The sequence below is a fragment of the Endocarpon pusillum genome, assembly GCF_000464535.1.
Source record: "Endocarpon pusillum Z07020 unplaced genomic scaffold scaffold6331, whole genome shotgun sequence".
Taxonomy (NCBI): domain Eukaryota; kingdom Fungi; phylum Ascomycota; class Eurotiomycetes; order Verrucariales; family Verrucariaceae; genus Endocarpon; species Endocarpon pusillum.
Genome location: NW_006916578.1, coordinates 219,317 through 231,922, shown reverse-complemented (window position 1 = coordinate 231,922; position 12,606 = coordinate 219,317). Strand labels below are relative to the sequence as shown.

At 52.2% G+C, this 12,606-nt stretch overlaps 7 protein-coding genes across 7 annotated transcripts; 4 read left to right on the top strand and 3 right to left on the bottom strand.

Annotated features, from left to right (window-relative positions):
- Positions 1-1,082: 1,082 nt before the first annotated feature.
- On the bottom strand, positions 1,083-1,886 carry EPUS_04032 (uncharacterized protein; the record flags this gene model as incomplete). Its single annotated transcript, XM_007806894.1, has 2 exons — positions 1,083-1,302; positions 1,447-1,886. The coding sequence occupies 2 exons, from the start codon at positions 1,884-1,886 to the stop codon at positions 1,083-1,085; spliced, it is 660 nt and encodes a 219-aa protein (XP_007805085.1).
- A 565-nt stretch (positions 1,887-2,451) lies between these two features.
- EPUS_04031 (uncharacterized protein) lies at positions 2,452-4,009 on the bottom strand (the record flags this gene model as incomplete). Its single annotated transcript, XM_007806893.1, has 3 exons — positions 2,452-2,839; positions 2,889-3,388; positions 3,443-4,009. The coding sequence occupies 3 exons, from the start codon at positions 4,007-4,009 to the stop codon at positions 2,452-2,454; spliced, it is 1,455 nt and encodes a 484-aa protein (XP_007805084.1).
- An 800-nt stretch (positions 4,010-4,809) lies between these two features.
- EPUS_04030 (uncharacterized protein) lies at positions 4,810-6,561 on the top strand (the record flags this gene model as incomplete). The annotated part of the gene is made up of 3 exons (XM_007806892.1): positions 4,810-5,015; positions 5,148-6,403; positions 6,461-6,561. 3 exons carry the CDS (start codon positions 4,810-4,812, stop codon positions 6,559-6,561), a joined length of 1,563 nt encoding a protein of 520 aa, XP_007805083.1.
- A 1,199-nt stretch (positions 6,562-7,760) lies between these two features.
- On the top strand, positions 7,761-9,926 carry EPUS_04029 (uncharacterized protein; the record flags this gene model as incomplete). The annotated part of the gene is made up of 1 exon (XM_007806891.1): positions 7,761-9,926. The coding sequence occupies one exon, from the start codon at positions 7,761-7,763 to the stop codon at positions 9,924-9,926; it is 2,166 nt and encodes a 721-aa protein (XP_007805082.1).
- Positions 9,927-10,397: 471 nt separating this feature from the next.
- EPUS_04028 (Pre-mRNA-splicing factor CWC21) lies at positions 10,398-10,946 on the bottom strand (the record flags this gene model as incomplete). Its single annotated transcript, XM_007806890.1, has 1 exon — positions 10,398-10,946. The coding sequence occupies one exon, from the start codon at positions 10,944-10,946 to the stop codon at positions 10,398-10,400; it is 549 nt and encodes a 182-aa protein (XP_007805081.1).
- Positions 10,947-11,256: 310 nt separating this feature from the next.
- Positions 11,257-11,760, top strand: EPUS_04027 (uncharacterized protein; the record flags this gene model as incomplete). Its single annotated transcript, XM_007806889.1, has 1 exon — positions 11,257-11,760. One exon carries the CDS (start codon positions 11,257-11,259, stop codon positions 11,758-11,760), a length of 504 nt encoding a protein of 167 aa, XP_007805080.1.
- Positions 11,761-11,873: 113 nt separating this feature from the next.
- Positions 11,874-12,566, top strand: EPUS_04026 (uncharacterized protein; the record flags this gene model as incomplete). Its single annotated transcript, XM_007806888.1, has 1 exon — positions 11,874-12,566. One exon carries the CDS (start codon positions 11,874-11,876, stop codon positions 12,564-12,566), a length of 693 nt encoding a protein of 230 aa, XP_007805079.1.
- Between the last annotated feature and the right edge of the window lie 40 nt (positions 12,567-12,606).

Genomic DNA, 12,606 nt, shown 5'->3' with positions numbered 1-12,606 from the left:
GTGGGGTGCTTTTGGACGGGGGGTGAAGGAGGAGGAGGAAGGGGGGGGAGGTATGGCAGTGTGCTTGCTGATGATAGGTGTGCTAGGTCAATGGGCCGGTTCTGACAGAGGATACGACGTTGGGGTTTACGGCTTTGGGGGGCTTGCCGGGGGCGTATATGTATGTGTACACGCATGCTTGTTTATTTATTCTTGTCTCTCTCTCTCTCTCTCTCTCTGTGTGTGTACACGAATATCCCATGATGTCCTGCCTTATCCCGGTCTGTTTTTTTTCTCTTTGCCTTTTTTCTGTATTATCAAGAACAACATCCTCCTCATGGGCGGCAGCATCACACCCTATGTACCCCAAACATCCTGCCAGCAGTGGGCACGAAACGATGCACATCTCATGCCACCCTTAAGAGTACACCTTGGCCATCCCGTCCTGGGAATTCCTTCATCGTCCATCCGCTCGTTCCCTTTCTATTTCTACAGCCCTCCCTCTCCTCCTGACTCCCCAACAGAAAATGGTTCCTCTCCACCCTGGGCCACACGGGCCTCAACAACCTTCTCGCGGCCTACGACGATAAATCCGCAGATGCGGTCTGCACGTTCGCCTTCTCTGCCGGCCCGGGACAGGAACCGTTGCTCTTCCAGGGCAAGACGAGAGGGAGGATCGTGCCAGCTAGGGGGCCGGGGACGTTTGGTAAGTTGGGAAGAGCTCCGGTGTCGATTTCTTGGAGTCTGAGCCCTCTGTTTTTGGCTGACGGGAGTGTGGTTGTGATAGGCTGGGATGCTATCTTCGAGTATGAGGGCAAGACGTACGCTGAGATGGACAAGGCTGAGAAGGTCGGTAGCTCTCTTTGTGGGCCTGCTCTCTTCCTGATTGCTTCGTCTGCGAACGACTATCGTACAGATACTGATCTGCTGGAACTTGCGTAGAATCTGATCTCGCATCGATATAAGGCGCTGGAGAAACTGAAAGCGTGGCTCGCGGAGGAGAGCGTTGCTTCCAATACATGACCTCGATGCTAAATGACCGCCTCTGTCGGGGGTTGGTGCATTGCTGGTGTTCGAGCATGCTAATGGACCATCTTTCAAGCTCACTCACTCCCTTCTGTATCACCCCCGTTCTTCCTCTGATTCTCCCGCCAAGTCTGTATCCACTGCAATATCCTCTCACAGTTCTCCTCTACGTCCTCGGCCGTTTCACTCTTCAGCTCCACAACCATCTCCTCATCGAACGCCTCTTTGGCTTCCTCCAGTAGCACGCCAAAGATCTCCGCATCGAGATTTTCTTGTAACTTGGCCTCTGGATAATCCCTGCAGCACAAGAATTGATCAGTATGATGAAAAATCTCCACTTTGCGCCCTCGTGCAGGCTCAATAACGTGAAACCAGGTGCAGGTATACAGCGCAGGTAACCAGAGCGCGGGTGGAGATAAAATGAAGATCACACACACACACCTCGCTCTCAGCCGATCCCACAGCACCTCTGTCCTCGTACAGCGCAGCACCACCACCAGATCCAGCCAACTCTTCGGGAATACATCACAAGCATGCCAATCGATCAGCCAGCCCCCTTCTTCTTCTTCTTTTTCTTCGTCTCCCCCCCCATCCTCCCCCCCGATCCGGCCAACACCAAGCACTTTCTCCACCTCATCCACCACCGCATCCTCATCCACGATCCAGCTCCTCATCTCCTCGTCCCAACCCTCGTGACAGCCCTTCTGCCTGACCAGGTCGTTGATAGATAGATGTCTCAACCGCAGGGGTGGTGGTGAGGAACCCGGGTTCTGAGAGGAGGGAGCGAGGTCCGAGGCCAGGGAGATGAGTTGCGTGCAGGTGGTGGTTTTGCCGACGGTCGGGGTGCCGGTTATGATGATGTTGGGGAGTTTGCGCGGCATTCTCTATCTGTTGGAAAGAGGAGGGGTGGGATGGGATGGGGTGCTGGAAAGGGTATCAAGCACTCGGTCGGGGGAGGAGAGGGGGAACTGAACAGACGAGCCTGCTAATGACTTGGATATGTACGTAGTAGTGGATCAGATGTCCTGTAAGTTACTAGTAGACTCTCTTCAGGGTTGACAGATGACAGACGGGAACGTTCCCCGCATGAACTGGACTGGAGAGCTGATGCGGAGGAGCTTGGGATGCTACTGTACTGTAGTCTGTACATGGCTAATTTTTGGACAGGAGAAGTGGCGATCTTCCGTACTGTTTAAAGGGAGTTCTTGATCTCACTGTTTCCCCTCAACGTCCTGTATCGGGCGGATACATAAGAGTCTGAAGCACCACTATCTAATTCGCGCTTCCAAAGACGAAAAAATATTTCATTGTGGTATCCTCAGCTACCTGCACCAATGCTATGCTATCCCGAATGTTGCGCCTTCATGCTATGCACTGTAATGGGCCGACAAGCAACTGGAGCTGGAGAGCTATCAGCTCCACGCTCCACCCACCGAGGTAATGCTGCTATCCTGCTCTACCTCCTGTGCATTTGAGTATCTCAAAGTCTTTGTACCTTCCAAGATAAGATTCGCCTCTTCTGTGTGCTCGGAGCAATTTCTCCGGACTGTCAGCTCGAAAAGAATTGGAGCCAACCAGCTTCTTGATTGCGGGCGATGGGTTGAACATTGGATCGAAAACCATCAAATTGAATGCAGCGGACTTGCGCACTTCGAAGCCGACAATGGTAAGCGAGTGTCCTTGGTGTTGGAAGTACACTGGTGGTTTGTCTGTCATGTGTATCTTTTGGTCGAAGTCAAGGAAGTTCTCGCCACTGAAATACTCGCCGATGGCTAGAAGCAGACTTTCATGTGCTGCGAATTCGCTGCTGCGTGAAAATGCATTTGCTTCGCAACTGTGAAAAATTAGTTCTCCGACCATGTGCTGATAGGTGGTGAGCTCACGGAATAGCTAGGCTGTTGAATAGCGCTTGAGCTTCTGGAGTGCCAATGTACTTCCTGGTCAGACGAATGCCTCCAGTCTCTATCTTTCCAGAACTGTTGTAACCCATATCCCATGCATGCTCGATCATGTCTTGAAGCCTGAGTATAGACGGTGTCTTACCAGGAAAGTGCCTGTATCCTGGTGCTCGAGATTCACGAATGTAGGATATCATCATTTGTATGTTCCGGTAGCCACAAAAGCCGCCTTCTCGAGACATCTTAGCAATGTGATGCACTTCAGAACTGCAATAGAATGCATGGTCGACGGTTGGGTCCTGATAGGAGAGCCGAGCAAGGACTGGAATGAGACCTGGTGTCTCGTTGGCGACTGCTTCGACTCTAACCATAGTCCCATTGGGGCTGATTTGGTTGTAGATTGTGACTTTGGCTCCTTCCTCTAGCATCCGCCGCAGCCATGAAGGCATCTGTTTCTCATGAGCATATGGACCAAGTTCTGCTCGCTATTATAGGCTCTTGTCAGCAGCTTAAAACCACCAACGGGGTGACAAACCTACGCCTAGCCGTTTCGTGCCACCACCAGATACTTTGGTTGGCGTACGACGAGGTGAGTCTCCGAAGAGGAGCTCTTTGAGTGAGGACTTGCGTGGTGTTGACGTCCGAAGGGAATCGTCGTCTCTTCTAAGAGCTTTCGGGATATCAGTGGAGAAATGAGTGGATATGTCCTTGACAGCCTGCTCGTTGTTGCAAGCACCGGTAGAGAACTGGACAGGACGGATAGCCTCCTCCTCAAAAGCCATGTTCTCAGCTAAATGAAAGTCGGTATGGGAAGTGATCTCAGCTGAGGCGACAAGCTCGCCGCAATTGTAAGGACATTCAATATATGTTGCAGGGCTGTTCATAGATGACCCAGTAGACGGAGTTGTTTGCCCATGCTGCAGAGCACCTTGCATTTCATTGTTCTCTTGATTACTTGAGGAAGAGCGACCCTCCTCATCACCATCACCTTCAGTAGCGATGAACGGGGACTCGCCATTCTCTGGGTGAACCAGTTCGACATGTTGCAGAAGGAAGTATGAATCCTGATCGGAGAAGTCGCAGAACGGACAGGAGAAGGCTTCCATTTTGAGTTTAGGATGGGCGTCAGTCTTCGTGTGACCTGCTCAGTGCTTCTGAGTTCATCGAGCCGTCGCTCTCTACGGAAGATAAAGGTATGACACAGCTGAAGGATTTGACGGATGATTGTTGTGAACACGCAAGCTAAAGCCAAATTTACCGCCGGTTCCTTAACAACATGTGTTTGGTGAGCTTGCGGCCAACCCGCGGCCAGAAATCAATCTGTTTTCGAAGAGGCAGTCGATACTCTGGTGGAGCCTCTGAGGCTGGGTACTTCCAGCTGAGGGCTGCATTGTGGAGGATCCTGCATCAGACCCTGAACATTGTCACGCTGATTCTAAATCTTAAAATGTGGAGGATGAAGATAGCTCTTCACAACTCTCCTATCGCGGTCATCCTATTGTTCCTGAGCGCCGAGAAGGATGTTGCAATACGAAACCGAGGGCAGTTCTCTGGTCAAGCTGCATCATTTGTGGCAGAATAGTGGTGGCAGCTGCTTGGTATGATTGATCGCCGGCCGAGCTGCCAACCCCAACCCTAAAAGGACTGATCGTGGTTCCTGGCGCTGTGGGGTTCATGCCTATAGTGCATGAGCGTGAGCGCTATTGGCCTGCAGGGAGCATCTTGACTGGGTTTGCTCGGCTGTCATCATTTTTCTGTAAACCCCTCGACTCACAAAATACCTCCCCCACCAGTCTACAAGGTAGGTCAATGCTGTTGTTCTTTCCGATTGCTGATATTCTGTTTGCACGATACTATCTACTACGTTGTCTGGTTCTGCAGTTTCGTTGTCTTCCTTTCAAAAGTTATGGGTTTGGATACTCTGCCCCACGGACTACGCTCTGCCTCTGAGCCGAAATGCTCCATTGACTGTTTGGGGGAGAAGTGGCTGGTGCAAAAGTTTGGAGGAACCAGCGTAGGCAAATTTCCTCTCAATATCGTGGATAACGTGGTAAGGCGAGTATTTCATTTCTCTGCGCGGTTGAAGTTCTGCACTGACTTGCTTCAGACCGAGTCTGTCACGTGGTAGAGTTGTAGTTGTCTGCTCGGCACGGAGCAGCAGCTCGAAGGCAGAGGGTACCACAAACAGGTGAAAAGCGTTCCTCTACCTCGGGTTTCGCAGAGTCTGACATGGTTGCACAACAGGTTGCTTCGAGCCGCGCGAGACGCTCAGAATGCCCAATCGCATCAATACCGAGACCTCATTGAACACGTTCGGAGCGACCATGTCGAGTCTGCCCAGCAGCACATACAGTCTCCAGAAATACTCGGAAGATTAGAAGAAGGAATTGGAGAAGAATGTGCGCAGATCATTCGAGTATTGGAGGCTGCTCAGACACTCGGAGAGATCAGTCCCCGGTCAGTTGACAAAGTTATGAGCGTGGGTGAGAAACTCAGTTGCCGGTTCGTGGCCGCTTTGCTGGAGGACCACGATATACACTCGGAATATGTGGATGTTTCCGACGTGATCGACTTTCCAGTCAAGGGCAACCTGGACCAGACATTCTATGACAGCGTGGCTGCAAGGCTTGGGAGCAGGATCCGAGCATCTCAAGCTCAGGTTCCAGTGGTCACAGGATTCTTCGGCATGGTACCGGGAGGATTGCTGGACAAAGTTGGACGTGGATACACGGATCTCTGTGCTGCCCTGGTGGCGGTTGGCCTACGGGCGCATGAGTTGCAGGTGTGGAAAGAGGTTGACGGCATCTTCACAGCGGATCCAAGGAAAGTGCCTACTGCTCGACTTCTGCCACAGATCAGCCCTGCAGAAGCGGCAGAGCTGACATTCTATGGCTCCGAAGTCATCCATCCCTTCACCATGGAGCAAGTAATTCGAGCCCGTATACCGATCAGGATCAAGAACGTGATGAACCCCAGAGGAGACGGCACCATCATCTTCCCTGACTCTGTCAGTGAGCTTGAAACAGATTCACCAGGTCACGACCCCAAGCTTTTTCGAACGAGAAGTGCAAGTCTCATGACAGACCGGAAAAGACCCAAACGGCCCACGGCAGTCACTCTCAAGCACAAGATTCTGGTCATGAACGTGCACTCCAACAGGCGATCTCTGTCGCATGGCTTCTTCGCCAAGATCTTCTCGATCCTGGACAAGTGGCGGCTATCCATTGATCTGATTTCGACCAGTGAGGTCCATGTCTCCATGGCGCTTCACTCGGAAGCTCCACTATACAATGGCGGCGGCGACGATGAGTATCAGATCGTTAACCAAGATCTTCGAGGGGCAATTGAAGAGTTACGCGTCTATGGAACTGTCGATATCACACCGGAGATGGCCATCCTCAGTCTGGTAGGCAAGCAGATGAAGAACATGATGGGCGTTGCCGGAAAGATGTTTTCTACACTAGGAGAGAACAATGTAAATATCGACATGATATCACAAGGTCAGTCTAGCCACCAATTTAGTTTTCGTTGTGGGGCGCAGGCTGACTTGGGAATAGGAGCAAGTGAGATCAACATATCGTGTGTGATAGAAGAGAGGGATGCGGACCGAGCCATCAATATTATCCATACTAACCTTTTCACTTTCCTTGAGCAGTAACGAATCCTGTCTGAGGGGCAGGGAAGCGCAAGAGATCCAGGGTCCTGCATTAATTGGCGCTTCAAAAGGACTTGAAAAGCGGGCGTTTAGCGAGCATTACAGCATTGTGTCCACAATCTACTTGTGTGGCTGATGGAAGACGTAACGTGGGATGACAGTGCGTTAGAAGGCCATCGCGAGAGAGTTAGCCTCGAGCTAGAACATGACCTAGCATGCTCGACCTCATCTGGCAAAATGAATGTCGGAGAAGGGAATGCTCTTTCTGCTCTCTTGTCAGTCGTGACGCAAGGGATAAGAGGAACGAAGAATGAATGACCAGTCATTGCTTAGTTGCAGCACTGTGAAACAGACTGGCAAAGAGAGGAAGTAATGCGGAGTAGTTAGTCTTTTCCAGTAATGGAGCATTGCGATCGAATCATGACTTAAGCGGCAGCAAGACTTGAATCAGAAACGCGCTATTGAGGCTTTTTGGGTGGGGACTGGTTGAGAGCATTGACACACGGAACGCGGGACGCGAAAGTTGATCAGGATGACGGGCTGTGGATGGCGTATGTTGCAAAAAGAAGTGGTATCAGGTGTGGAATATTGGCCTACCCGAGTACACAGCCTTTTGCAACCTGACTTAGTCCTCCCGCGGGCGTTTAAGGCTGGACTGGAACCCAATTCCCACTTTCTCACTTCTGCCCCCTCAACCACCACCATCACCATCACCACTCCCACCTGCCCACCAACCACTACCCTCTACCCTCTACCCACTACCTTCAGTCGCACGCTACATCTCAATCTTCCATTCCAGTACCACTTCCTCTCTCACAGAACAGTGATGCAGCAATATTTGTCAACCTTACACGCCGTTGGTTCCACAAACCATCCCGACACAACCTGAACTGCGCAGCCAGCCTGCAGCAACCTGCTCCAGGAGACTCCAACCATTGAACTCAGGAATCAAGCTTCTTAGGTGACCTTGAACGCGTTTTCACTTCAATAATCAATCCTCGTGCCGGTGTTCCTGGAGATCCACTGCCCCTATTTTGCAGGAAACACAGATGCAGTTCTCCTAAACCAGTACCTGCAGGACTTTATCAACATCAACAATCATCAACACCTACTCGGATCCGGCCAGACTCGACGGCTCTACGCGTCAAATCAGTACATATTGTTGACTCTATACCTCTTTTATGCTCATTGTCACTTCCACAATGGCGTCGACGCGTCAACCTCCACCCTTGCAGATCTTCCAAGACCCTGTCCAACCTCCACCACGAAATACAGCTACGCAAAAGCCGAGGCCGCAGCTTCAACCGTCGGCCATACCCTTGCAGCCCATCAAGAATGGTTCGGTGAAGCAAAACGTCAATATTGAACCTCCTCACTCTGCACCACTTCATCCATCTCCCAGGAAAGTCTTCCAAATGTCATCGCCTCCACTACCAGGCCACCCTGACTTCGCCTACGTCTCCATTCCACCACCAGTACATCCCAATGGCTACACTGATTCCCTAGTCAAAGACCAGGCTGCAGCGCCAATGCCTCCTCGTTCATACGTTCCTCCAATCTCCCAGCGACCACTCTTTACAACATTTCCTAGTGCACCAATGGAGCATATGGATAAGGAGAACTATCATCATGTGCCTGCTCATAATGTCAACTTTGCCGACTTCCCTGATCCATCATACGCAAGAAACAGACCCCATAAGCGCTCAATGTCCGACGTGTCAAGCTTCGATCGACCTTTCAAAAGAATGCGCCAGGAAGAAGAGCAAATCAATTATCTACCCGAACCCGAGGACATGCCTGCCGTCGAGGACGAAGGGACGAAACCTTCTCATAGCTATGCTAACCTTATCGGCATGGCTATACTGCGAGCTCCGAATCGGCGTCTAACACTAGCTCAGATCTACAAATGGATATCTGACACCTATGTATTCTATCGCGGACAAGAGACAGGATGGCAGAATAGCATTCGCCACAATCTATCATTAAATAAGGCTTTCCAGAAGCAGGAGCGACCGAAAGGCGACTCTGGCAAGGGCAATTACTGGACGATTGCACCGGGTATGGAAATGCAGTTCGTCAGAGAGAAACCAACTCGCAAAGGCACCGCCGTGGCCAACTTGTCCGTTCAGCCTCAGATCGTTCGCCACGAAGCACCACCACCTCTTGTCAATGCGCTCGCACCACAGAATTGGCTTGGGCAACCGCCTCCACGACCACAGATTGCAAGACCGCCATCAGCAAAACCACAGACCGCCCCAGAGCTTCCTGAACTCTCTTCTGATGCGACTCTTCCTGCGTCGGACCCAGCTCTGCAAGAAGAGGATGGAACTTTCTTTGATGACAGCAACGTCGCTCAGCAGCCGCAATCTTCGCCTCCGCAAGCCATCAACTCTTCGCCACCTATGCCAGCGCCTCAACGTCGACGTCGCGAAACCATATCTCCTGCACAGCTAGCGCAGCCTTCTTCAGGCCCGCGTCGAAAGCGCAAAGCCGCCACCATGGATGACAGTGGGTACTTTTCATCGCTAGAATCGTCTGCTCTTCGGCCAAATAAATCAGCTGCTGTGCTGACCTCTGAGCTTGATATCGAACGTCCCAGGAAGAAACGTGGTCGAGCCGAAGAGGAGATTGCTCGCATCAGGAGCTCTTCCCATGATCTTACTCCTAGCCATCGTCGCCTCAAGAGCCTTGGCTCGGACGAATTGATGCTCTCTTCGCCTTTACGTGGATTTGATTACAACAAGTTAGCTCCTGTCACCCCAGCCATGATATTCAAAAAGCCTGCCCGACCACCTCCATCGATCTCCCCCAACACGCATTTGCGTCACCATCGACAGCAGGTTCAAGAACTAGTCAATTCTCCTACCCGGGCGTTGGGCGCTGGACTTGCAGATGAATTGGCCTGGAGTCCATATTTCAAGCTTAACAATGCTACTTTGGACATCTACTCTGACTTGGGGACCACACCTTCCACTCCTGCATTTGGTTCTCCTCTGAAACGCTCGGCAAAAAGACCTTCGCTCAATCGGGCCTCCTCTACGCCGAATAACGCGCTGCAGGACATAAACACCACCAACACTCGCCTCAATGCGAAGACGCCTTCGAAAGGTTCGATGTTGAAGCCATCTGCGAGGTACACGCCCAAGTCACCCAGCAAAGTCATGGATTCGCTCCTTCTTCCCGAGACTGATGATTTCTTTAACTTTGGTGTTTTTGATGATGAGAACTTTGACGAGGGGGACAGCGGCGTGGATATCCTGCAGGGCTTTCAAAAGATTGGTGGAGTGGTGCCACCACCACAGCATTTGTCACCGACGACGAAAACGCCTCGACCGACGCTGGGACGAAGTTCGACCTCTCGATTTTGAGAGCAGGGTCGCGTGAATGGGAACTTGGATTTGATGTTGGATATGCCGTCTTGCGCGAAGGCGGGACCACCGACCCACCCCTTCGTGGAGTCAGAGGGCCACTGATGATGCTTGAAGTTCGTTGGAAAGGCAGGTTGAGAAGCCAATTGGATTGTGGTCAGGGTGTGTTGGAGCATTCCTTGTCGGTAAATGCATGATGTTAAGTGCATACGATTCTTTCAGCAATTACACCCATCATACTTGTTATTGCTGAACTTTTATTCTTGTTTGATGTATGATGCATATGGCTGTATGAGGTTACCACGATAGCTCCTAGCAAGAATGCTGCAGGTTCAACAACCAATCTTGTGTTCATTTCCGTCGTGACTCTTCTCCTGATCCATGTTAGAGGCGTCCCAAAGCCTCCGGTAGCCTGCAACATCATCGGCTTGTACTTTTGATGTCAGGCTTCTTGCAGACTGGTCATCCTGATCATCTCCTCGTGTCTCTTTCTCGGTCTGGCCCTCGATCATGCTCCTCCTCCTTGACACTGGTATTCTCCCAGGCTTTCCCCTCCCTCCCCTCCTTAATACGCAACGCTTTCCTCAATCTCTCACTCTCCTTGATCTTCGCCTCCGCTAGCTCATGCACCTGATGCGGTTTGAGGCCCTTTCCCTTCCCACCTCTCCCGCTCCCGCTCCCACCACCACCCATCTCCTCCAGCAACTCCAGCCGTAATTTATCACACCTCTTCTCAATCTCATCCTCATCCAGTTCCCCCTCGTCCTCCAGCTGATCCCTCAATTCGAAGACCTTGACCTCAACCTCCCGCTGACGGTCGTGGGCAAGGATGGCTTGGTCCGGTTGCCGTTGGCGAGGATGAAGGGGTGACGAGTAGTCGGAACTGGGGTTGGAGGAGTTGCGAGGTGGGTAGGGGGCGCCGTAGCCCGTGTCGCGTGGCTTGAGGGTGGAGAGGTTGCGTTGCACGTAGCCTGAAGTGCCGGAGCCGCGGGGGGTGGTCAGGCCTACGTTGGAGGACATTTTGAGTATGGAAGTATTGGTCGGGTAGAGAATTGAATTAAGTTGATGAAGCCACGTTGCGGACTAATGATACTAGTAGTGAGAAACTGTCCTGGTGTCGGCGAAATTCATCAGAAGGAGCAGGGGGGTTGGTCAAAGACAATGAATAGACATTGATTGTTGGAGAGGAGCTGGGAGATGGAGATGGTCACCCTCGGTATGCACCACAATCTCTACTTCTACGAACTCCAATTCAACTCCTCCATCTACGGTCAGACTACTTCGACCAAGCAAAGGGGCCATGACGGGAGTGCGTGAACCATCATAGACCATGTTCACACTCCGTCGTGGTCTTCCGTCAAGACTCCTCTCTCATTCTCGATTCTCATCGAGCTTCTCCAACCTCGAGTCCAGCCTCCAGGCCCGCCAACTACCCATCCTCTACGACTACCTGACTCCTCAACCCTCCCACCTCCTCACCACCACGCTCGCCGACTTCCTCCCTTTCCTCTCCACTGATGTTCCCTTTCGTCTCCCCTCGACATCTTCCCCCGTCCCCCTCCCAATCAGCCACCATCTCGTCTACTTCCCCACCCCCACCACACCTTCCTCCCTTCTCCCAGATGGCACAGACACCCTCCACTCGCCCGGCGAACCCTTCACGAATCGGCTCTGGGCAGGAGGCCATATCCGCTTCCTAGAACAGAACAAGCCCCTTCTAGACGGCACCCGAGTCGCCATTGTTGAGGGAATCCGCTCCGTCCGCGTCTCGGGACAGGCAGGCGCGGAAAAAAAAAAGTCTTTGTGGGAATCGAACGACGCGTCGCACATGTAGGAGAAAGAGAAGACGACCTTAAGGTCCGAAAACGCGTCTGGGCAGAAGATGAAGCCAAGCAGGGCGAGGCGATCATCATCGAGCGAAGGGATCTCTGCTTTCTCCGCCCGGACATGCCAGACAAGGATGAGCCCTCCTCCTCCTCGTCGACAAAAGCAAAAGATGCTCCTCGCCACCGCTCCTTGCCTCCACCTTCAAACCCCGAATTCACTCACACCCTAACCCCGACTCCCCACCTCCTAACCCGCTACTCCGCCCTCACCTACAACGCACACGCCATCCATCTCGACCCGCTATACACCATGATCGAATACAACCAACCCGGCCTCCTCGTGCACGGGCCCCTTCTCCTAACCCTCATGCTAACCTGTCTGCACCACGAACTCGAGGGATATGAACGCATCATCAAGGAAATCAATTATCGATGCCTAAGCCCCGTATTCGTGGGCGAGAGGATCAGGGTATGCGGTAAGCGGCTCACCGCTAGATCCGGAAAGAAGGAGGATGGGAAGGGAGATGAAAGGGATGATCTTGAGGGAGGAGATGGATGGGAAGTTTGGATCGAGAAAGGCGGCGGCGAGCAGCAGGGAGGAGAACAACCGAGACCGCCGGCACTGGCGGTAAGAGGGACGGTCAGGACGGTTCATGTGGGTATTTCGACTGCACAAATAATAGATGACTGCGTCACGTTCCATGCTGCGCAAAACAGGAGGACTAAAACGGACGAGACCGAGGCCGACAAGATGGGCGATGTCGCTCATGATGTCGATGGTATCGATGAGTGGTTGTCAACTAGCAGGATCTGATTGCCGGGTCGCTGACATGGCAGAGCTGATTAAGTATTTG